Below are 27,716 nucleotides of genomic sequence, written 5' to 3'. Positions count from 1 at the left end.
ATGAATCATGGGTTAGAATCCTCTTGCCGTCAAAGTAACCGTGGGAGGTGTTCCCTTATATGTAATGCAAATGCAGGTTAGTTCTCTCAATAAGTTCTCTATGAAGACTAGTTTGTCACTATGTTTGATCCAGGAGTTCCCTTGTCTTCTTAATTGGGTTCAAAATTACAATGCTACAGAGTTGAACATCATAATCGTAAACTCAGAATTGGGTTGGTAATAAATTGAATCTTACTGAAAGGAGACAATGAGTTGAACTTTCAGAAACATTTTTTTTTATTTATTTAGTAGTAGAACATTTTATTCAGATACAATTTTTACAATATTAAAAATTCTACTTATTCAATAAGTTCAATTTACATACACAAAATAATTACATTTAATGACTAAAATTTACAAATCAATTGAAAAAAATTTGTACGATAAATATTTACATAGTGCAAATGTATATATAACAAATGATTTGAAGAAAATGTAACTCATGAATCAGGTATAATTATGTAAGGCTGATAAGGAACAAGTTTTTCTTTTTCGTGACATTTGAAGATCCATTCAGGCTTTACAAATATCAAATCCTCATTTTCTGCTAAGGCCTGCAACCAAAAGAAACTTTTTAATAAATTTTTATTGGATAGCTCAATTTATGAGAAAAAGCAAATTAACTTTTATATAAAGAAGGTAATGTATGTACAAGGTTTAGAAGCTTGCTTGATTGTTCAATTTTGAAGCTTGCTTGACATTTCAATTTTGACAACAGTAAACCTATTCACTGCAACTTTGAACCAGGCTATCTAAGCAAACAGGCATTTATAAAGGGTTTGGTAAACAAATCATCTAGTCATCGCCAGGATTAGAACATTATTTACAAATTGTAACGGCAGTTAACTTTCAAAACTCTGATTAAACATCAATGCTGGGGCAGGCAAAAACAAAACCCACCACATTTAAGTAAAACATTTAATATTTTAAAATTTTTTCTTTCATCAATTTTGATGGGGCATTTGATGTTTGAATTCACTCACCTTCATGGAACTGGCATCAAAAAAGAAAAAAGAAGACAATGTTTCCTGGCTCGTACCCCCCAAACATCACTGGTACCAGAGCACCTGTCCAGGAGGTGCACTCAACATTCAGTGTGATCGCAAGGAACAGACGGCACTTACCAGGCTTATCAGCCGCCACCTAAGTCCCTTTCTTTCGAGGGTAGTGTTAAAATCTACCCAAACTGCTCCAGGTGCCACAACATGCAGGCTTCTCATCAACATATCCTGAACTGTCTTGGTCTGGACAAAAGGGACATTCTGAATAACCCACTTTTGGTGGCCTACTTCCTCCAGGTCATGAATTTCATGGACATTGTTTAGCCCTGCTAACTTTGGGGATAAGGAAGAAGAAGATGTTTGCAAACTGGGAAGATCAGAATGCTAAATATTTATGATTATCAAAGTTATAAACTAATACAATACTTTATTAAAGTAAAAATCTGTTGTCATCATTACTTGGTTTTTAGTCACATTCCTACGAATTCATAATTTTTTCAGTGCCCTTTTTTGTCTTATTCAGGGGTGATTGTGAGCCCAACTCAAAATATTAGTCTTTGTAAATTTAAATCATTGCTATTTTCAAAACATGAAATTCAAAATAAAGTTTACTAAAATCACTAATTACTCTTATTATTATTAAACACATAACTACAATAATAATAAATAAATGAATAATTAAAAAAAAACAATCAATTGGAAAAAGTATGCTTCATCTACAAATAAATTGTATGTTTGATTCAATATTTATGAGACGCAGTCATACCTATGCACGCACTAGTAATATTATAAATAAACAAATTCATAAAATAATCGACTGCAGAAACAAATTCTAATAAAAACGAGAAAGTTAGTGCTAAGCGATATTCTATTGACTAAAAAAAATAATTAAAGACGGATCTGTTTATACTGCAGGCAGGTTGCCAACAAAGAAGGAGAAAGTCTTTCGAAAAAAATATCAAAGATAAATAAACAGAATAAAGTTTAAATAAAAAATATCATTTGACAATATAAGTTCTTAACATAACTTGAAATGCCTGGACCTTGGAACTCCGGAAACCTCTAGATTGTAGTTGAAGAAAAATCCGGAAATTCGGATTTTTTCCGAAGCACAATCATCTCTGAACTTATTACTCTATGGGGTGTCTATATTTTGAATTGAAACTATGTAAGAATAAGAATTACTATAGAAGAATAAGTGAGACAAATATAATCAAGCAATGTAATAATAATTTTTCAAAATAAGCAAATTAGACAAAATTACCTATTTTAGAAAATAACTTTTCGTAAGTTAAGTATATTTATTCACTAAAATGGTTTTTTGCAGATTAACAAACAAAAAGAGACTCAAGCTGTTTGAAGAGCTGAATAGGTGAAGGTTTTAAGCTCCATTTTCATACATTTGAGTAAATCAGCTTTTTTACATTTGTGTCAAAAATAAGAAATAAAGATGATACCATATCTTTATTTCCTGTGAGTATGATTTCAATTGGCAAGATCTAAAATATTAATTTATTCCCAGTGGGTGTTTCAATTTACAACGAAAAAAAAAACATCTTATGCTTAAAAAGATTTTCACTGAGTGCCTTTATTCATTAAGATCTGGGAAATTTAAAGACTTGCATCAACAAATCAATGTCCCATAGTCAAATTTAGATTTAAATGAAATTGGTTCAATATTTTTCTTAGTTAAATAAAAATTCAAAAATGAAAAGTTCCAGAAAAATAAAAATACAACCTATTTTGGATTTTTTATGATTAATTCTAAGCTTAAAATGGTGTAAAAATATTTATTTTTAAATTTAATGATAAATACAATTTTAGCCGCCTTTCTGACTACAAACTGAACTATTTTTTTTATAAACAAAATTTCTTTCGCCATGTTTTAAAGGTCAGCAAATTAATCACGAAAGTTAACTGCAATCACTACTTGCAAATACAGGGCAGACACAAAAAAATCTTAAAATATAATCATAATTTATTTAATAAACACTTATTATTTATTGAAATTCTATGGTATTTTAATTGATTTGTGAAAATATTTGCTTATACGGAACACTGTCTTATTATACATTAGTTTCTTAGATAATTGGGTTTACTTTTCTCCATAAATAATGATTATACAGTTGAAATACTTTTATTTTCTTAAAGATACTGGGGTACCTTATAGTTTGTCTATGGAAAGAACTTCCCTCACCACATAGTCCAAGGCCATTTGCTGCCATGGAAACAGGAAATAGTGCATTTTAAGGAAGGGAGCTTCTCTCATCTTAGATTCCCTTTCTTTCGCAGACACCAAACAAAGCCTCTCTTAAATATTGCCCTAACACCCCTTATTGAAATAGTTAAACCTCATAACTATAATCCTCGTCCCTGATCTAGACAAATGACGAGCCCTTTGGCAGAATTTTTTCAGGCCTTCTGCGACAAAACTATCTAGCACTCATATCCTTCTGCAAGCTAGTTTCAATAATAACAAAGATGTATGTTATCGATTTAAATTAACAAAAAATGCTGCGTTTACAAAATATATATATATTTTTTCATTCAATATATAATATTTCTTTATTCTTATATTATGGGCGATATTATAGCATTTTGTTGGGGAGAAAACCGTACTAATTCCTTCCAATATTGCATTCCGAAAATCATCACATTAAAAAAATATTATTTAAAATCATGAAACCCTTAGCTGTAATTACCGAAAAACAAATTGACGACGAAGTCACTCGAATTGGACTCTTCAAATTTAAGTTCATGTTTCATTTCAAGATTTGATTGTTGCAATAAATAATATCGGATTTTAAAAACTATATGTAAGTCAAAAGCAATAATTGCCGAAAAAAATGATAGAAGTGTTGCCTTAAAAAGTAAATACTCGAATGCACGATTCGAATTTCCCATATAGTCTGAAATATATCAGGATAATTAAAAAACCATGTGAAAATCAATAACTGCCAAAAATATAATCGAACTTCTCTATGGATTTATGATACTATCGGCGTAAATTGAAGGCCACAATAAGTGATTATTTAATTGCGCAATTCACATTTTACGCGTAAATTTCTGCAGAAATGAAAACAATATTTGTTCTTCTTAAAAGAAAAATCTTTCTGCAAGAATGCTGTAACGTTCTGTGACAATGTCGCTGCGATTCTGCCACAAGGATGACGAGGGGGAATTCTTTCTATAAGAAAACTATAAGAAAAGGTACCTTATACCCAAACCTACCTGGGGTACTGGAATACTCACCAAAATACCTTCAATCATGTTAGGTATGCAGTTCTATTGATACATTTCTATATAGCTAACAGTGAGATGATTAAGTAAGGACTTAAACTGAATTAAATTATAAAAAGTCAAAAATAATCAACACTTTCAGTGAGTTATTTTTTTGAATTACAGAACAATAAAAAATGAGGAACATTCAAATTCAGAATAAAATACATGCATTATATCATTAGTCTATATTAGATTAAAATTTAATTAAAATTATAAATTATCAATGTATCTTACCTCTTCAAAGTTTGAGTCCCACTTTGACTCAGTTATGACATATTTGACAGAATCACTCATATAATCTTCAATTTTTCTAAAATTAGAAGAATTTGAAATCAAACAAAAAGATAATGTATTTTTATAATTCAATACTTTATCAAGATTTCAAATACAGTGAAGGAATAAAAGTGCAAAAATATTGAAAAAATAAATTAAATAAAATTTATAAAAATAGTTAAATTATCTAAAAGGGAAACTTTTCCATACTTTATAACAAAAAATAGATTATCAAAATACTAATATGCTTAGTTTCGTAAAAAAAGTAAATAAATAAATAAATAATATATACTGATCCTAACAACTATGAGAATGTTGGCATACGACAGATTTTTTACTCCCACAATTACATTTGTATGTATTTACGACTGAAATTTGAAAAAAATTAAAGCAATTTTTTTAAAATTTATGAAAAAAAGATTTATTCTAGGTAGGATTTTATAAACAGTTCAAATGCACGTAGCTTCGGAAAAAAAATTTCTACCTCTAGGTAGCATGAAAAGCATGCACTTACCAGGGAAGTAAACATACGATAAATTCCTATTGAAAATTTTAAAAATTACATTGTAGCTCTATTCCAGCTGATGACTTGGTTTAATTTTCATTTTTTAATACTGAAATTTGGGCTATATTTTTTTTTTTTTTCAATTTCTTCTTTAACAAAAACTTTTTTAATTACTCACTTTCTAAAGTAAAGTTGTTTTTTCCCCACTGAAGAAGCTTTAAGTATAAAGTACTTCATTAAAATTTATAAATGTTTTTACTTTAAATCTTATTTATTTTAATAACAAAGGAAAAGTAGATATTTTTCAGAAAGAAAATGGATATTATTATTTTGTTTGTTCTTCATTCAAAAAAACATTTTTCAGTCATTAAAAAAAAAGTTAAAATTAATAAATTTTAAAAAAATCAGTTAATAAAAATTTGTAATTTAAAAAATTGGAAGATTTCACACAAAAATATAAAAAAAGTTTGTGCATTTACATTTAAAATAAATAAACACATTTTTCAGTATTGGGCAATTCCACGAATGTGTCAACTTTTAAGTGAAATTTTTTTTTTATGAATTGCATATTTTAATTTTAAAAATATGTTCAAAAATAGCCAAAGTCTACATATTACTGTTTAATTNTAAATAAACACATTTTTCCCTATTAAGAATGAAAATTGAAAAACGTCATACGTTAGGGCAGAACCATAGTTCTCTTAACTATGAGTCAAACATCTTAACCATTCAGGCAAGCATGCTCACCTTTTTTATGTACTTATAACTTTAATAATAAATTAACTAAAAATTTGAAGCATCATATCTGCAAATTTTTTTCTAACCATATGTTTTAGACACTGCTAGTTAAATTAAGCTTTGTTTTATTTCAAAGTGAATTATACAGATGTGTATTTCCCTTGTTAGCAGAAATTGCTTAAAAGTAACATTTTAAAACAATGATTAATACATATTTGAGTAAACAAAGTAGTGTTTAACCTTACTTACCCATTATAGGCAGTTATATATCGCGTCAAATCGTGTGATTTGGACTGAGAAAAATTTCCAAACAAATAAAAATGTTTTGCTTTAAATAGATTTGGTAGTTCAGGCAAAGGTAAATGTGAAGTATCAGGTTTTGTCTGTAGAAGTGACCCTGACTCTTCATCTGACTCAAGACAGTCATCTCCTTCAAGACTGATAACCTCTGGAGAAAACTTTTCATTCTTTTGTTTTATTTCTTTTTCTATTCTGAAATCACAATAATGAAAGATGTGAACAAAAAAAAAACATGATCAAAAATGCTTCAAAACATTTCATAAAATAAAGTACTTTTAAAACAAAAAAACGCAATACAAAATGTGCCAAATAAATTACTCGAGCTAAAAATAAAGGAAAACTTTTTTATGAACTTGAACAGATTTGCAATTACCAACTTAAATCATGCAAACTACAAATTTGCAATAAAAATACAAAATTTTTAAAAAAAATTATTATTATTATAATGGAAAAAATATTATAATAAAAATATTATATGCAGGGTATCTGCTACATAATATCAGTGATAGGTATATATACTATACAGTATATATTATAAATACTACAGAGATTTTCAAATTCATGACTTTTCATGACTAATTCAAAGAATTTCTCATGACTTTACGAAGTTCCTATTTTCTCCGACAAAAACACAACAGTAAATTTAAAAAAGCATTATAATAGCATTGATTGAAATGATAGGTATAACTAAAACTGTTATATCCCGCATCTTCATATTTATAGATTTTAAATTTAAAAAATAGAGCAATGAAAGAGTTGAAGCAATAAACTAGCTGAAAAAAATACAAAAGTAAATAATTTTTCTTCTTTTTTTCTGCAGAATTATATTCTACAGATACTTTTCTTGATTATCGAAAAGGAAAGAAATACTCCTGATTTTCCTGTTCTCATTTCGGAATTAAAAAAATTCACCAATGACTGGCTTGTTTCAGCTAGAATTTTAAATTGATAAAATAAAAAAAATTACAATAACAAAAATTCTGAAATCACATAAGTTTAAAAGTTACTTTAGAAATTATGTTTTTTCCTTCATTTTTTGAAAGAACAGTAATTATTAAAGAACATGATAAAAACATTTTATATTTTAATCAAATATGACTGTGATTGGGGATTTTGTTAGAAATTCAGATATTTGAAACACCATGAAATTGGAGGGGAGGGGTAAAATCCATTTCGAAAATTAGACTTTTTTGCGGCCTAAATCCATGAATTTCCATGACTTTTTTTTAAAAAATAGTTAAAATCATGACATTTCATGACAATTTTTGCTCAATACCAAAATTCATGATTTTTCATAACTTTCCAGGTGCGGGGATACCCTGTATATAATAAAATATTACATAATAAAAAATATTATAATTATTATAATCATACTATATTAATTAAATACTATATTATAATAAAAACTATAATACTATATTATAAAAAACTACAATACTCCTTTTTTAACATTTCAGTTTAGAGTTTTGAGGTGATATTTTAACGTCTTATTTGAAAACAATTTTTTTTCCAAATATATAAAATAATGTGCGACAGAAAATTACTATAGAAGTACAAATTAAAAGCTTTTATAGAACCATTCACTATTGATATTACTTTCATTTTTTTCACTATATCTGCATCAATTTTCTGACTTATTTTCTAATAAAAAGTTTTCAGACTATCCAGAATAACAATTACGAGCAACAATGTCAATATATTAGTAAGGACCCAGATGAGAAAAATATTTGGGCAAAAAAGATTACTTTTCTATGGCTTAAAATTTAAGTTAAGTTAATAAATATGAATACAAAATCACAATTATTCCTAAATAATATCTGATTGCACTATACAATAGCTATAATTTACAAACATATAGACTACAAATAAAATAAGTTTTGCATTATTTCTTATGTTTTTAAAAAATTTGAAACAAAAGACCATTTTTCATTAACCATTTACAAATATCGCCTTTAATTCAAAGTATAAATTTAAATTCCCATTAAAAAAATTATACTTCAAATGATTATTTGAACATAACAGTACATACATTTTTATTAAGTTTCAAATAAAAGCCTTTTCCAGACCTAAAATTGTTGTTTCAGCAGAAATAATCTCATGACACATTTGAATTTCAAAACTAACAAATTTGTGAAAAGTTGAACAGAATAAAGCCAATGTTAAGTAAAAACAATAATGACTATTTTTATCAAATGTACTGAAGAAATTTAAATTTTTTCAGGCTTTTGGTAAACATATTTATTTTTTTCAGAATAAAATCTAAATTTTTAATCCAATAATAAAACCCCCAAGTTTTTCAAGTTCGCTAAATTTACTCAGGGGAGCAACCTGTTAGGTGAAACAAAAAAAAATATAGGTTTAAGTGCATAGTTAAGCAATTATTAAAAATGCTAAAAAGGTATTGAATCGTATAATTACTAAATTTGAAGAAAAATTAGTGTTTGTGTTTATTTAATGTCCCTCAATATAGAAAATATACAACTCACTTTCGAATTTCATCTTCAGTATCACCTCCAGAATCTTCTTCTTTGTCAGTATCAGCTAAATAGTCTTCAATAGCATCCTCATCCTCAGTCTCACTCTCATCATATTCATCCGTAAGGACTCTTTTACTATTTGTTTTATCCGCTTTTTTTGGAGCAGGGGATGGCAATGGGCTGTTTGTTTTAGCAGAGCCTTAAATATTAAAAAAAAGTGCAACCTTTATTGTAACTGAATTCTCACTTATATAAAAAAAAAATTAATGTCCCTATTCTGATTTAAATCAACTTTTATTATATATACTGAAAAATGACTTTTGATGTCCGAAGCAAAAAGTTTGTTAAAACAGAACAAAAATACATAACTATAAATTTTTTAACTCTGAAAAGATAAATGGTGAAAAAATAAATGCAATCTATTTTCATTGACTTTATATTAGCTAGTAATAAGCAATTTAACTCTTCTATCCATTTGAAAAGTTTCTTTTTTTTTTACTTTTTTTTCTAAATTATGAAAAATTTCTCTTTAGCTTGATTAAAACTATTTTAATAAAAACTATCACACTTTATTTCGGTACTGTTTTTTATTATTGAGATATTTTCGCTGTGTTGTAACAATAGAAATGCTTTATGCCTCTGCTGAGAAAAAAATAAAGGAAAAACATTTGTGGTGTCAACTTCAACATTTTCAATTAATTAGGATGAAAAACATTTTAACAGCAAATGAGATTTTTGTGCTAAACTCACAAAAAGAGATAAGTTGGATTGTTAAATCTGTAACTGAAAGGTTATTGATAAAAGCTACAAATTAGAAAGTACTTTTTCTAAGAATTATGGTATCCCACAAAAATTTTAATCATAAATATTTCCAAAAAAATATAATACCTTGAAGTCCTAAGATTTTGAAAGAAAGAAAATTTAAAATTTTATCACATTTCTCATGACATGAATTAGTAATCTTGTATCAAACTCCATGTGCTGGGTAAATTTCATGTGTTGGATAAAATTCCATGTGCTGTATCATATACTAATACTATATCATTAATAACATATTATTCATGTAACTAATCCTTTTAAGATCGTTAGTAAAAGTCTAAATAATCAAGTTCCATTTTTGTTGATTTCAATCGGGAGGAAAAGAAAACAAAAAGTTATCTATTTATAACACAATCACATTAAAAGTTCTAATTAAAAATCTATGCGTGTGAAGTAATTATATTAATTATCTGTGTGTAACATAATTATCAAAGAACAATATTTTAAATTTAAAAAAAAAATGAAAACAATACAAGATATTTACCATTAAGAACTGGACTAGTTATTTTCCTCATTGGTTTTGGTTTAACTACTTCCTCTTCACTTTCAGATGATTCAGAACTGTCCCTTGCATACCTTCCTAGCATATACCTGAAATATAATGAGAATAACTTAACAGTATTTCATACTTGAAAAATTAACTACAAATTTGTTATAAGTTTGAAAAATAGTTCCAAAAAAAATTTTTTTTTCAATTACTTTTTCTGAATTTGATCTTTTATTTCTTTTAATTCACTGACAAAATTTCTATAAATTGAAGATGAAAATACACCATGTATCAATTTTGTTCAATGTTGTCAGTTGGTAACTACTAAAAAGTTTATTACAACACTTTTCGGTGGTAATTGTGGGTAGTTAATATATTGAAAGACTGATTGATTGATCGAATTTAGGGTTTAGTGGCACAAGGTCCAGATGAGGACATGCTGCGCCAAACATGCTGCGCCAATAAAAACAATAAAAACAATAAATTTAAAATCCTAAGTGCATACAAAATTTAATTTTAACACAATTACAATTGATAAAATAGTACTAGTAGGTGATTAAGACAAGATAATCTAATTAAAATCAGATAAAAGGTATGAATAAAATCAGATAAAAAGTATGAATGCAGTATAAAACGCACGAAGTGAGTAAAATGTACAAAGGTGGTAAGATATTTACAAGAGTGTATAAAACAGTAGATGTGTTAAAACTTTTATATGCTGTTAAAAATGCCAACGACACGTAAAAATGCAAAAATGTTAGGATGGTGAATGTCATCCAACAAATCTTGAATGCATAAAATGGAACTCCTAAATAACTTTAAACGATGTTGATTAAAACAAGGTCAGTTCATTAAAATATGATGAATTGTGAGAGGAACGTTACAAGTACTGCATTCAGGGGGAGATATTGAAAGACTGATGAAACACACTAGGGACAAACTTTAAAATAGTCCTGAGTAAATATTTTTATCAGAAATTAAATTTAAAACATAATGATTTCCTGAATTCTATATTCTAAAATTATTCTTGGCATGACAGGTAGTCAAAAACGTCCCTTAATACATAAGAAATTTTGATAAGGATTCTTTTACATTCTCCCCCCTCCCCCAATTTTATTCTTTATTAAATCTGATCTTTAAATTTTCCCAAAAGATGTTTGTGGTACTATCCACACCTGCAGCTTTATTCTTCTCATTCATAAACAGCAAACTGGAATTTAAGATTCATTCGAATTGGAGCGAAATTGGAGTACCATCAGTTTAGTTTTAAACACTTCGTACAGGGCAACGATATAGGTTTTGAAGTTAAACAAATAAATTGAAGGGAAAAAATACTCTAGAACTTTATCCAGACTTAAAGAGAAATAATTAAGAAAAACTTACTTCTTCCAAGGCAACAAGGCACGTTTCTTGTGACAATCAATAATCCAGTCTTTAGTGACAATTTTCCCATTTTCGTCTTTAACTTGAACGTATTTTGGGGTATTTATAAATGCACAACTAAGATAAGAAATAAGTATTAATATATGCTTTTTAAGTTGATTAATGAAAAAAAAATAATATGGATAATTTTTAAAAATGTTGAATACAGAAAAAGTCATCCAATAGCTTCTAGTAGATTTTTGAAAAATTTCTGAAAGCTGATCTTTTAAATACATACATCTCGAATACATGAATATTTAAATATAGAATAATTAAAGTTTAGCAAATATGTTATTTCACTACTCTTTTACTTTAATTTTGAATTATTTAGTTGATTTCCTAGTTTTTTCGAAGATTCCATCAATTTATATTCCTGTATAGAGCTTACACTTGATTCCTTCCACACTACTGTAAAATGTTTTTGTTTTGTTTTGTTTTTTTACATAATAACATACTTTATTTTAGAAACAATCGAAGCCATTATAGCAAAACTAAAACACTGGCTGTAATCAAAAAACAAATTAAACAAAAAAAATCTTTTTTTTTTCCTTCTGATTTCTACAGATAAATCAAAGAACTTAACTTACAAAATAGTTATTTATTGCTGATATAAAAAGATAAATTCTATGTTTAAAAAAAATTTAAATAGACTTCAGTTAGTGGAATTATTTGAATAATCAAGATTTTCAATAATTGCGAATATAAAAGCAACTTGGTGGCAACAAATTAATTTAGTTTATTATGGGTGACACAAAATTAGTTCAGAAATCTTTTACAGAATACTTGAAAATTGAGCAAGAGAAATTATTAAGGAAAGCAAGACGTTTTCAATGTCGAAAAAATTATTTTTTCAACCATATCGACAAGCCATTTTTTCTTAATATTAAACACATTTTAAAACTTCAAACTTTACATTTATGAAAACTACATATTAATATCATTAAATAACAATAAAAAGGAATTGAAAATTTAATGTATATATAATTTTTTTTTAACCAGACATAGCTTTCGGTACGCTCAAAAAATTTTCTACATGAAATATCAACAAAAAATTGGCATACACTCATGTAAATATGTTTGAAAAATCAGGTGAAATAGTTTGTTTCATAATATGTACAGAATATATTATATATAAGCAAAATAAATGTAGTATTTCTGAAAAAAATGCAAAATTTCGTTCAAATTTTGAAAAACTTCCCCTGTATAACAAAATTATAATGAAAAAAATAAACTTTATATAGTTAATTAAATGTAAATAAGGTATATGTACAAGCATAGAAATTTTCCTAACTTTACAATGATTTGTTTTTTGTACGAGCGTACCGAAAGTTATGACTGGTAAAAAAAAATTATATTTACATAAAATTTTCAAATATTTATAAAAATTAAATTTATAAACATTTTAAATTCCTTTTTATTGTTATTGAATTATATTAATATGTAGTTGTCATAAATGTAAAGTTTAAAGTTTTAAAATGTATTTAATATTAANTGGGTGACACAAAATTAGTTCAGAAATCTTTTACAGAATACTTGAAAATTGAGCAAGAGAAGTTATTAAGAAAGTGAAAAAGCAAATATGTATGGTATTATGATACAATTTTAAAATTACATTATCAAATAATCAATATATTTTATCAATTTCAATGAAACAATGTTTTCATTTTTTTAATTAATCTCATTTAATTTCTTAACAACAACATGCGTCAATTTTTTGTTAAAAATTCATACTCATACTTACACAAGATGTGTACAAGTGCGATCCCAGTCTCCTTTATATTTGGCACCCATTTCTAATGCTTTGTCACGTATTTCACTTCTTAGTGGATTGACAAAACCACTTATTACAAAAACAACTCCCTTCATCAATTCTTTGAAAGGGGGTTTAGAATTCGTTCTATCTACAAAAAAATTATTACATTGTAATGCTTAAAAAATAAATACTTAGTAAAATTAAAAAATAACAAATGATCTGTTTTTGTGAAAAAAGTAATTGACAAAATTAAAAAAAATTTTGTTTTCAAATTTTCATTAAAAAAATACAGAAATACATAAATTTTTCTCACCCATCTTTGATTGGCACTTTGATAAAGTCCTCGATATTTATGAAATTTTCAAATATTTTAAGAATAAAGTCTTAAAAATAAGTTAAATTTCCGCATTTCACTTTAAGAATTATTGTGAACAATTCTGATAATAATCATATCAGAGCATTAAAATTTGACTCATAACAAATGTCTATTTGCTAAGAAATAAAAATTTAGCCAATCGCTTTAAAATATGAAGAAGAAAAAAATTTTAAAATAGTTAGAAAAAATTTTAAAGTTGAAGGATAAGAACACATTAGTCATATTTAAGTACATAAAAAAGGTAACAAGAAGAAAGAAATTTTCCACACCCTTCATTCAAGAAATGATAAACAACTAAACTTTCTGAACAAAAAAAGTTTCTTAAACTTCTTTTTAAACAAATTTTGTGTTATCATTTCTTTATCAATTTTCAACTGTTATCATTTTTCAGAAAGCTTGTATAGATTCCATTTCAAACTTATCTACTTTAGGTTGTTTTAAATAGCAAAATATGAATTGTCTGATTATATCTATGCATAAAAATTGTATCAAAATATTAATAAGATGGCCAGAAACACAAAAAAAAATCTGCTGAATTTTCCTTTTCCTTTTTTTTTAATCTAAAGGCATTAATATTATAAATCATTTATTTATGCCTCATGTTTAGATATTACAAAACACTTTTACTTGTTTTTAGAGCTGAAAATAAACTTTTTTTTTTAAAAAAAATTTCAAGTCTAATTTTTTTCAAGTCAAGACTTTTTGTGAATTTTAAATAAGAGTGCCATAGATTTTTTCTCATTTTCCAGAATGATAAAACTCTATTTTCCCTGTTCTGAGCCGCCCTGATTCAAATAATAGCAAATGAATACCAATGAATAATAATGGAAACATGGAAGTTTACTAAAATGTGAAATTTTTACATCAAATAATTGTAATAAATGTTAGAATTATTTAAATCGAATCTCAATAACTAATTTCCCATTATTGACAATTCAAAGACTGGTCGTTTTCCAGGCATGATATAGGAGTTTACCAGATTTTTGTAAATAATTATAACTTTCCCTGACTATTCCCTGCCTTTTAGAGTTAAATAATTTATTTAATTTAATTATAACAGAAAAAATAATGATTAAAAAAAATGAAATTTATATAATTAAAGAAATTTTAAAAACTAGGAAATACGTAATACCAATAATAATGGCATCATAGCTATCCTCAAGCAAGGAAAAGTAGAAAATGAAATAATTAAGTTACTTAGACTAGTCACTTCTTGTAAATATTTGGTTAGATAGACTTTCTACACATATAAGTTTGATTCTCATGGGTTTTCATTGCATCCAGTTATGACAAAAAATCAAGGTGACTTTAGTTAGGACACCTGTACCAGTAATATCAAGTATAAAGGATTAATTTTGCTTCAAAACTCTAGTTATAATAGCAGATCTATTTAGATTAATCACCAATTATAATAGGGCCGGGATAGCCTGGTTGGCAGGACTCTCGTTCATGAGAATAGACGTTCGAATCCTGCCAGCCGGTACAGGATTGGAGATTGATAGTCCTATGGTTTAGATCAAAATTATTATCTGTGGATAAATGAATGGACGTATAAATGGGTCCACTCTATAAACGGATGTGACGTATGGGTGTGGTAGAAGTCAAATTCTTGGCCATAGATGGTGCCACTGGAAAACAAGAACAATCGTATCCCCCACTGCCTTAATGGACTACGACAACAACCAATTAAAATAAAACAGGATAGGATGCCTGAGATAAAAACAAATAATTTACTAACATTTAAGTTAACTGCTATACTTAAATAATAGTATAATAAACATGATACACTAAAACTGTTAAGAAAAAATTTCTAAAATTAAAACATGCATGAAAGACAACAATACCAATAATTCTGAACAAAATATATCCATTTATCGTAAAAAAAGATTTATTCTATTTCTATGATGCAATTTTTATGAAACGAAACATACTTAACAGAATTAAACTTTTTTCTGATTATTCACTTATTGTTTTTTATAGTCCTTTCCTTTTTTTTTTTCGTAAACATGCTAGTCTAATAATATTACGTTCAAATGGGATGATGTGGTAAATATTAGTTCATTGTAGTTAAATATTAAATGACCAAATGAAGATAAAATACAAATAAAAAAACATATCAATAAAAATTCATACCTTTAGTCAATGCTTTAGAGGCCTCTATCATTTTAGAAACTGGCTTTCTTGAAGTAGTTGGTGAATTTGAGTTAGATGTATTCAAACCAAAAATATCTTTGGGACCAAATTTTTCTTTCTTAGATTCATTAGAATTTGACTCCTCTGAGTTTTTGCTCCCCAAAATATCCCTGTAACCGACTTTCGCCTTGTTTACTCGAACTGAAGGTGATTCCTTTTTTGCAGGTTTTTCAAGATCCGAATCTATATATTTTCTCTTCACTGGATTCTAAATAATAAAAAAAAAGGCATTTATAATATAAAAATTTACGAAAAATAACATATATAAAATATTAATAGATCACTGGCATGTGCATACAGTAATTGAAAATCAATATGAATGGAAAAATCAGAGCTCATTTTAATTATGTTATAGGATAGATGTCCAACTTAAGGATATCCATCAGTTATGATTAGGGCTGCAAGTTTGTCGCGGGAAAAAAGACCCCAAATTCGCGGAAAAATAGCGGGAAATTTTGAAAATTACACAAATTCTAAACATAAAAAAATTTATTATATAAATGATACAAAAGACAGAAATTGCGCAAATAATAAAAAAAGCTTAAAAATACACAACAAAAGTATTTCTTTGAATTTCAAGCAATATTAATATTTTTATTTAAATGAACAGAATTTTCGTACAAAGTATTGTACATTGTCAGATTATTCTCATTTATCTTTCGACTTTCATCACTTAATACATTTTTACACTTAGAAAACGATCTTTCTGCATCAACGCTGTTTTTAGGTACCGACAAACTTCGAATTGCCACTTTTGCCAATTTAGGAGCTTTCGATCTTTGATTTCCAAAACTCGATCAATTTTCCTTCACCAACGCGCAATTCCTTGACCGTTGCTTTGCAAGAAGTAATTGCTGTGAAAACTCAAACATTCTACATTCAAACTACTAGTTACAAGTCCCTACTAACTACTAGTCCCCCCCCCCTTCATCTCGAAACTGATCCATATTTAAGAAATCACAAGAAGTCGTCTAGGAAAAATTATCTGGATATGTAGAAAGGCAGTAGAAATTTCATTGCCCAGTGCAATAGCAAGTATAACAATTTTTCTGTCTAAGATTTGATTTATAACATTTTCCTTCTTTTGTGATTCCAATTTCTTTCGTATTCTTACTGACTTCAGGAAGGTAATTACCCTCCTTTGGTGTAGAAAGACCACCTTAGTTGACGACATTGTGATTATCTCTTATCTCTGAACTATTTTCATGTCATTTTGCTATTGATTCACTCCCCTAAATATCTAATCAATTTTACATGTTCAACTTAAGGTTCACGAAAATAAAAAAAGTCTGTTTAATAAAAATAATAAATTTAAAAAAATCACATTTTAAGCAATTTTTGCGCAAGTCAAGACATATTGAGAAATTCGCGGATTTTAGGAAAAAAGATGACAATTTCGCGAAATCATCGCGGAAATTCGCGCTGCGACAAACCTGCAGCCCTAGTTATGATTCATAATTACTCATTCACATACTTGAATACAATAGAAACCTGCAAAATCGGAATTCTGGGTTATCCAAACTGATTTTATTTTTCCATAATCACAATTGAACAAAATATTTTAAAAAATATTCATATGTAAAAATACAGGAAAAAACAAAATATATTTTCCCAGCTAGAAATGGTTTGATTATCGACTTTAATGGTTCGATTTGATAAATTAGACTGAAAAAACTGGTCAGGTTTCTATTGAAGTGATGTTATCCTTGATAATTAGTCAATATTTCACTAACTTATGAATAAAAGAATAAAGCTAGTATGCTAAACTAATGTACACTAAAGTTTAATTTTAGCTATGTTGGTACTTAACAGTTTTCTTTTTATACTTATAACAGAATTTTGGAAAATCCAGATTTTTCCAGATTCTATAAGATACATGTTCAAATTAGTCTGTGGTAACATGAGAAATGTTAAAAAAGTAATTAAGTTTTCCTCAAATATTTCATCCTATCAATAATTATCAGAAAAAATGTGTCATTAATATGCTTTATCAACTAACTGAGAATTTATAAATTTATATTGAATCAATTTAATGATTCTTCAGTCAACTGTAATTGTCAGCAGACACTGATTTTTTTTTTTTTTCCTGGGGGGNGCATTAATATTATAAATCATTTATTTATGCCTCATGTTTAGATATTACAAAACACTTTTACTTGTTTTTAGAGCTGAAAATAAACTTTTTTTTTTAAAAAAAATTTCAAGTCTAATTTTTTTCAAGTCAAGACTTTTTGTGAATTTTAAATAAGAGTGCCATAGATTTTTTCTCATTTTCCAGAATGATAAAACTCTATTTTCCCTGTTCTGAGCCGCCCTGATTCAAATAATAGCAAATGAATACCAATGAATAATAATGGAAACATGGAAGTTTACTAAAATGTGAAATTTTTACATCAAATAATTGTAATAAATGTTAGAATTATTTAAATCGAATCTCAATAACTAATTTCCCATTATTGACAATTCAAAGACTGGTCGTTTTCCAGGCATGATATAGGAGTTTACCAGATTTTTGTAAATAATTATAACTTTCCCTGACTATTCCCTGCCTTTTAGAGTTAAATAATTTATTTAATTTAATTATAACAGAAAAAATAATGATTAAAAAAAATGAAATTTATATAATTAAAGAAATTTTAAAAACTAGGAAATACGTAATACCAATAATAATGGCATCATAGCTATCCTCAAGCAAGGAAAAGTAGAAAATGAAATAATTAAGTTACTTAGACTAGTCACTTCTTGTAAATATTTGGTTAGATAGACTTTCTACACATATAAGTTTGATTCTCATGGGTTTTCATTGCATCCAGTTATGACAAAAAATCAAGGTGACTTTAGTTAGGACACCTGTACCAGTAATATCAAGTATAAAGGATTAATTTTGCTTCAAAACTCTAGTTATAATAGCAGATCTATTTAGATTAATCACCAATTAAAATAGGGCCGGGATAGCCTGGTTGGCAGGACTCTCGTTCATGAGAATAGACGTTCGAATCCTGCCAGCCGGTACTGGACGGGAGATTGATTGTCCTCTGGTTTAGATCAAAATTATTATCTGTGGATAAATGAATGGATGTATAAATGGGTCCACTCTATAAACGGATGTGACGTATGTAGATGTGACGTGTGGTAGAAGCCAAATTCTTGGTGCCACTGGATGGTGCCACAGGAAAACAAGAGCAATCGCATTCCCCACTGCCTTAATGGACAACGACAACCAATAAAAATAAAACAGGATAGAATGCCTGATATAAAACAAATAATTTACTAATATTTAAGTTAACTGTTATACTTAAATAATATTTTAATAAACATGATACAATAAAACTGTTAAGAAAAAATTTCTAAAATTAAAATGTGTATGAAAGACAATAATATTAATAATTTTACAAAAAAATATATCCATTTATCATGAAAAAAGATTTATTCTAATTCTATGTTACATATTTTTCTGAAAAGAAACTTACTTAACAGAATTAAATTTTTTTCTGATTATTCATTTTATACTTTTTTTTCTTTTGCAAACATGCTAGTCCAATACTATTGTATTAAAACAAGTTGATGTGGTAAATATTAGTTCACTGTAGTTAAATATTAAATAACCAAATGAAGATAAAATAAAAATAAAAAAACATATCAATAAAAATTTATACCTTTAGTCAATGCTTTTGAGGCCTCTATCATTTTAGAAACTGGCTTTCTTGAAGTAGTTGGTGAATTTGAATTAGATGTATTCAAACCAAAAATGTCTTTGGGACCAAATTTTTCTTTCTTAGATTGATTAGAATTTGAATCCTCCGAGTTTTTGCTCCCCAAAATATCCTTGTATCCGACTTTCGCCTTGTTTACTCGAACTGATGGTGATTCTTTTTTAGCAGGAGGTTTTTCAATATCAGAATCTATATACTTTCTCTTCACTGGATTCTGAATAACAAAAAAAAAAGGCATTTATAATCTAAAAAATCAAAAGTTAATTTAAGAAAAAATAACCTATATAAAATAACATTAATAGATCATTGGCATGCGCATACAGCAATTGACGATCAATATGAAAGGAAAAATCAGGGCCCATTGTTATTATATTACAGGATAAAAGTCCAACTAAAAGATATCCATCAGTTACGATTTATAATTGCTCATTCAAATACTTAAATACGATAGAATCCAGCAAAATCAGAATTCTGGGTTATCCAAAATGATTTTATTTTTCCATAATTACAATTGAACAAAATACTTTTAAAAATATTCATGCGTAAAAATAGGAGAAAAAGCGTTTTTCCAGCTTGAAAAAAAATTTTACCTACACATTAATGGTTCAATTTAATTAATTAGACTGAAAAAGCTGGTCAGATATCTGTTGAAGTTATCCTTGATAATTAGTCAATATTTCAATAGCTTAGGAATAAAAGAATAAAGCTAGTATGCTAAACTAATGTACACTAAAGTTTAATTTTAGCTATGATGGTACTTAACAGTTTTATTTTGCCTACGAGCTTTCTTTTTATATTTATAACAGAATTTTGGAAAATCCAGATTTTTTCAGATTCTAGAAGATAATGTTCAAATTGGTCTGTGGTAGCATGAGAGATGTTAAAAAAGTAATTAAGTTTTCCTCAAATACTTCTTCCTATCAATAATTATCAGAAAAAATGTGTGCTTTATCAATGTCAATTTATAACTTTATATTGAATCAATTTAATGATTCTTCAGTCAACTGTAATTGCCAGCAGACACTGATTTTTCTTTTGGGGCTAGAGAAATTGACAAAAAATTAGAAAAGAACACTTGCCTAAGGAAAAAAGGTATTGACAAACAAGAAAACCCATTACTTTTAATCACTTTTATATTTTAATTGCTAATATACATTTTCAAAACCTATTGAGAAATATTTTGAACACTTTGTAATACAGATATTATAGTAACTGAAATACTAAATAAATGCTTTCAATGTTCATAATTCTTTTTTAAACTACAACTATCATAAAACCATTTACTTAGCTTGAGGAATATCTACATAATTAATGTTTCTTCCAAAATGTTTAAGTGAGATTCGTCGAATTATTAGAAATATATATTTTATATCAAAAATCAGCATAATCACTAAATATAATGCTTGTTTCATGCAATTTATATTTTCAAACATACTGTTATTCAAAAAGAAATAAAGAATTAAATTTCTTCCTCCCTAGCTGAACTAGATACAAATTTTATATTCATACATGTTGTGTGCTTTATTTGGGTAATATTTCAGAAAGTTTTGATTGCGTTATTTTTAACTACACTATTAGTAAAGGCAAAATAATTTACCAATTTATCTGTCCATTTTAGAACTGCTGTAATGCTTTTACACAGAGTTAGGTCAACACAGTATTGTTTGTGATGCTTTATGATTGATGTGTGCATAGTAAAAATCAGATATTTCAAACATTGCTCCCTGCCATTTTTAAGAGCAAAATAATATGTAACAAAAATAACCAATAAATAACAAAATTATAATATCACCTTCAAAAGAAACAAATTGTAACACAGTTTAAGTCAGTCTATCTCATTTTAACATGTTTCAACAAATACAACTTGTTAAAATAAAAGTTTAGTCAAGTAAATTGATTAAAAAATAAAAATGACTGGATTAAGAAATCAAAACTTATATAAAAGAGACAAAAAATTAAAAGCAGATATCACTTTTAATAATAAAAAATTTTATTATTTAAACAAATTTATACCTGAGAAGTAGTCTTGGAGGAATCGTTTGAAGACAAAACCATTGCAGCATAAGATGGTGAATCTTTATCAGTTTTTTCTAGAATTACATAGGGGGGGGAATTAATAAATTGGTTATATTTTGTAATTTAAGATATTGATAAAACTAACTAAAAAGATAAAGAGATAGCTAAAATGATGAATGATAGTTTTTTAGATGAATGATAGTTTTTTTAAAGTAAATAAACTAGTGTTTTAAGCTATTGGAATATGTAAAAAAAATATAATATTTAAAAAATATAATACTCAATAAAATGTCATATTTATAAGGATATCATCTTAAAAGTAGCAACTAAAGAAGGTAATGAAAGAACTATTAATATATTAGCTGATATTTTGATATTTTAAAAAAAAATTCTTGAAAGAAATTTTAAAAAAATATTAAGTTTGCCTTTGTGGAGGACTTTTTTGAAGGAGCTAACATGCATTTGTGTTACATAGAGAGGAAGACCACAAGAACCTCCCACGGTTAGCCTGACAGCAAGGGGACTCTAAGCCATGATCCGTCTACCACTGAGGATATTTCACGTCAGCACTGTGGTCAGTGCAAGCTGGATTCGGAATTCGTATCGACTGGGATTCAAACCCGGTTCGCCTCATTGGAAGGAGAACGTTCTATCCCCTGAGCCATCGCGGCTCCCACCTTATCATTTGATAGAAAACAAGGAAATACTTCCTTGTCCTCCCACAATGCACAAAAAAAAATAAAGCAGCAATGCATACCTGAAAGGCACAAAGCCCTACGGATTGATCATCTGCCAAATATCTGAATAAATGCTTCGTTTATGACCTCAATGACTAGATTTCTGTTCTTTTTTAACCCAGCTGTGCTAAATACAGTCACCAAATTTATTAGAAGTTTTCAGTGGGAAAGAGTAATTGAGAGCATTTATGGCATCATATCAGCTTGTGGGGTCTCAAAACCAGTATCAACCAAATGAAAAGATAAAAAGACGCCACAGTCCAAAATATTCCACATGAACAGTATCATTTTCTCATCTTTCTTTTCAAAGATATAGGAAGGTGACAGGAGAATGATTGATTCTTTAGTGGGGAAATAGCTTAACAATATTTTTAGTTGGGATAAGGCGAAAAATTTACATGCTTTAAAAATGATGGAAAGTTGTATAGTTTTTTCCTTAAAATTTAAAGCAGAAATAGTAATTTTTTTTCTTCCAAATTTAGAAAAATCGGTGTGTGGGTAGAAGAAGAGATTGAAAATACCGTTTCAGGCCATAAATGACTGTCAGCATTAAGTTACGGGAGTGTTCAAGGTACATAATGTTTTATTCATAGAAGATTAGCAAGAATTAAAAATACAGTTAAGCCTGCCTGTTCATCTCAAACTTCTTTAACACAAAAACCTCTCTATCTCAAAATTTCTAAAATTCCTTACATTCACTATTTAAAATCAATGCATTTTCTATTTCCATCTCAATTTTTTTTTTCAAAACCTCTGTTTCTCGAAATTCTAATAATCAAGCGCAAATGCCCAAACAACATAACAAACAAAGAAGGTTAGACATCAAAAATCTTTAATAAGATTATTTTCAGTGTTAAAGGTATGTTAAAAATTTTATGTAAATAGATATATGTGGTATAATTAATTTACAGAAATGTCTACATTTTTCGACTAAAAACAATTCAAGCACTTTTAATCGAATTTCTTATTAAATTTAATTAAGTACCTTAAGTGTCTTAATTAAATACCTGTATAACTTAAAACCTCGTTATCTCAAATTTTTCGCCTTTCTCGTGAGATTCCAGATAAACCGGCTTGACTCTATGTGCATAATGATAGGCATCCATTTTGTAGAAGTGTTCATAACGAAAGGTTTCACATATATATAGATAGATAAAGAAGATAACAGGACCCATCAAAAACAAATCCAATGAAGCCTGAATAAAAAGCAATCTACAGGCAAATACTTACTTAATGAAGAATTGATGACTTTATTCTTCCTTTCAAGCCAAGAGCCTACAGGCGGTGAATCGTCTTCTTCATCGTCATTGTACTTTATTTTGAAGGCACCAAGTTTTGCTGTAGTCTATAAAAATGAATTTCTATACATAAAAACTAGTGAAATTATTAAATATAAAAATTATATTTTTATCTATAAAATTCAAAATATATAATAATACTAATATCAATTAGTTATCCATTAAAACAGAAATGAAAGGGAAAAAAAAAGATTTTTACACTTCAGTTAGAGCCTGACAGTAAAAAGATACAACAAAAAAGAATATTTAAATTCTTACAGTTTTCGAATCAGGTTCCACTGGACGTTCAGCAATCTTTTCTGGAGGTGATAGGAATTTGATGAAACTCAATCCGTAAGTTATATTCTAAAAGTAAACATGAGAGTTATAGATTTTCTCAATCAGGTTAAAATATACAATAAAGCAATGTATAACACTAAAAAAAAATTAAAAAAACAAGAAATAATTTTAAATAATCCACAATATTTTCCAAAAGCGAATGTAATAAAATTTTATTTGTAAGTTGAATGCTAAGATTAAAAGATTGGTGTTTTATTTTTTAAAATTGTTTCATATTAAATAATCATAAATTGTATTCAAAATAATAAATTTTAATAGTAATAAAATGTATTCATAAGAATGAATATGTTGTTTAAGACAGAGGTGGCAGTCTGTCACATTAATACTAGAAAAAACCTTTTTTAATTTTTTCATTATCAAGCATATAACAAAATTCATCAGAGAAAGAAATTATTAATATAACACATTCTTTGATTGGCAAAAGAAACTTTTTTAAAAGTTTTACAGCTATTTTTCGGCAAAAGAAATAACCATTTTTAAAGACCCACAGTTTTAGGTTACCAAACAGAATCAAGCTAAAATATCATAGATTTGAAAAGAATACATTATTTATAAAGGCTACTTTTATAGTAATTTTGCTTCAATATTTTTGACTTCATATAATTATGCACTCTGTTATGATATATGCTTATGATTTCTATTTTTCCAATCAACTCCCTAAAAATTCCCTTTTCGACAACGTAAGTTGTTTGATGACAATAGGAATGTTCTCAAACCTTATTTTTCTTGTAGTGGATCCAGTTTTTCACTTTAGCATCCAGCTTTTCGTGAAAAGCTCTGCAAGAAGAATCTTATGTCGCATACGATTTTTCAAAGACAAGATTTTGCTGATCACTTAGAAAAAAAGAATTATATGTTATTTAACATAAAAGCCTCATACATTCACGAAGAGTGATGTTTGTTCCAAGATTCCATATGAGGAACTGCACTACATAAAAACTAAACCATGAACCATTAATTATTTCATATATTGATCCACTATAGCTGTGCTTCGTGCGCGAGTGGTTAATTCTTATCTTATTAAAAAGATACATATAAAAACCGCAATTGCTATGAATAAATATGCTCTCAATTAATGTGAAAATTACAGAAACAAAGAACAGTGGGATCACACTTCTATTGATACGAAAAAGAAACTAAATTGTGCTTTGCTAAACTCTGTTGTAAAAATTCTTGAATTCTCAATTTCTAAAAATTTTAGTGACATATACATAGCAATGAGGGTGTACTTCCTAAAATATTAAAAAAAACTTATCACAAATGATTTTTAATTTCAAAATAAACAGTGGATTATCTTAACATTGAAATTTTATACCACTTAATATGCTGGCTAGAAAATATCACTGCTAAACAATTAAAAATAAATTTTATGAACTCACAACAATTGCAAAAACAAAATATTATTCAATAGGTCAAACATATGAATCATCTAGTAACTGCAATCATAGTTTTTTTCACTCTAAGTAAGTAGAAAAAATAAATATCTGAATAGTACACATCAATTTTTGTAAGTGAACTTAAATGACTTAAAGTAAAATTTCAATGCACACCTTATTAAATGGTTGAGTACAAACAACTTGAACACAATCCCATTTCTCCTCTTTTAAATTCTGTGCCAACTTTTCAGGGCCAAACATACGAACTCTGTTGCTATGTTGTTCATTTCTACTTTCAATGGGGCTCATGAATGATGAAGCAACTAATAAAACCTATTAAACGTAAAATTAAACTTCAAAAGATGAGAAAAAAAAATCACTATTTACATTAGCAAAAAAAGGCAATGTCTATGTTAATGCTTGATTTTTATGTACTTTTCAGTTAACTGGACACAAACCCCATAAACTTTACTTTATTTATTTAAATTTTAGAGGTTTTAGAACTATTTATATAAGTGACCTGAGTAAATAATCATTACACAAAACAAAACCAAAAATTTTCATCAACATGAATATACATAATATATAAATATAAGCATAAAATATGATTAATAATAATTGTTGAAACTTTTTTGGTTTTATTTTAGTCCAAATCTAAATTATATGGTGACTTTCTGCTTGAGCCCAGTTAACTGAAAAGTACCAATTTCTAATTTCATGCAAAGCAAAAAGTTATTTAAGTCATCAGTGATCTATATGATTAGGATAGTCATCAGACTTTTTATAGAAAAAAAAATCTTTGTATATAAATTATAAAATTTTTATAAACACGAATATACAAAAAAATTATACGAATACATTGTTAAAATTATACGAATACAACCACTAGTTATAAAAATGCAGAAGATAGGCAAAAAAAATTTACAACTGCATACTAATTACTAATGAATTTATAAAAGAAGCGGATTTTAATTAATTATTTATTTATAAAACCAATATAATATGAGCATAACAAAACGATTCTCACCTTTTTTTAAAGCAAAAAAAGGAAATAATTTTTAAAAAAGCTGTTGACCAGATACTTGACGGTACAATATTCATTTATTAATTCTTGATTTAAGACGTAGTTACGGCCCTGCCTAAGGCTGTTACAAGAGGAGTAGCGACGTTTGACTTAAAGAAAATACTAACTATCAGACGGTCGGGTAAAATGCAGAAGATCTTATCCTCTGTGCGTAAAAGCGGAAAAAAATAGCTAAAATAAGAAAAGTGAAAGTGCAAGTGCGGAAAGCTTCTGCAAAATGCGGAAGGGTTGGCAGCTATGCGCATATATGCATAAAATTAAAACATTAATTTTAAAAAATATATATAAAATCTACTTTACAAAAAAGAAACATATTTGCAACATTGAGAAATTTACTGACATAAAAATACTAAAAAATGCATTTTTAAAAAATTATAAGTCTCTTACCCAGATAGTCATAATAAAATTCTAAAAATACTCGGAAAAAAATTAAATACAAATCAAAAATAAAATTTTATGAAAAAAGGAGTTGTAAATATGTTTTTTAAGGACAATAAAAATTTTATCTCTAAAATCCAATCAACAAGCTAGATTTCATGATTATAAGTCTAGATTTTAAAAATATAAAATAACAGATGAAATCATCAGAATGTATCAGAATCACACATATATGAAAAATTGTAAATAGTACTTCATTCAAGGTAAGGCTTTACAATGTTTTAATCATTAGTTATTGCCATAATCTTTTCCAACAATTTTTCAAAAAAAATATATACATTGCAGTTAATCTTGTTTTATTTTCATTCTAGGCAGAGCAGGACAACTTTTCTCTGGGTGCTAACCACTGAATACCACATCAACATAAACCTATTTTGATCTAAAAGAATTCAGGTTTCCATCTTTATCTCCCTTTAAATGCCACTATAAAACAATAATAGAATGCAACGAACATAGATACTTATCCATTAGCTTAAAACCAGCCAACAAAACTCGCCAAACCTCCTCATTGATGACTCTGACAATTCCTTTTTTTTTTTGGACTTAAATAGACATTTATTTTTATCATCACATTTATTTCACACAAATCAAATGAATCATAGAGAAAAACATATTATACCAAAATAATATTCTATAGAACACTCGTGAAATAAGTTTTCTTATAATTGCAGCCTTCTGTCCATTACTTGGGATTTCTGCCTATTACACAGCTAAAGGATAAATATTTATATAATATATGTCCCTTTATGCTCAAAAAAATAACTAAATGCATTAAACAATTAATAAATTTTTTTTTTAAATTATCACAAGTAGATATTAATTTGTGAAATACATTTTGTAACCAACAATCACCTTATAATCATTAACAGAATCTGAAGATCTCCCCACAAGAACTTCCACAAATGCAGAACTTTCATTACCAATATCAATAGAGTGAATCTTAGTAGCTTTTTCAAACTGCAATATTACACTAGCATTCTTTTCCCCAGGTGTAGCACACTTCCATTTTCTGTAAGTCTCAGGATTTAAGAGATTCTCAGATTTATGAAC

General features: G+C 27.3%; 1 protein-coding gene across 1 annotated transcript; it reads right to left on the bottom strand.

Annotated features, from left to right (window-relative positions):
• Nucleotides 1-252: 252 nt before the first annotated feature.
• On the bottom strand, nt 253-27,716 carry LOC107451548 (DNA repair protein XRCC1; the record flags this gene model as incomplete). Its single annotated transcript, XM_043051647.2, is given in 13 exon segments — nt 253-593; nt 4,557-4,632; nt 6,088-6,330; nt 8,625-8,814; nt 9,919-10,025; nt 11,305-11,421; nt 13,085-13,244; nt 19,322-19,592; nt 21,392-21,468; nt 23,362-23,476; nt 23,688-23,774; nt 25,319-25,477; nt 27,519-27,716. Coding segments are annotated over 13 exon segments (1,914 nt in total), but the record flags the coding sequence as incomplete, so codon positions are not given.

Source organism: Parasteatoda tepidariorum, chromosome 5 (assembly GCF_043381705.1).
Source record: "Parasteatoda tepidariorum isolate YZ-2023 chromosome 5, CAS_Ptep_4.0, whole genome shotgun sequence".
Taxonomy (NCBI): domain Eukaryota; kingdom Metazoa; phylum Arthropoda; class Arachnida; order Araneae; family Theridiidae; genus Parasteatoda; species Parasteatoda tepidariorum.
Note: the sequence above shows the minus strand (reverse complement) of the source record. Positions and strands in the feature narration are given on the sequence as shown.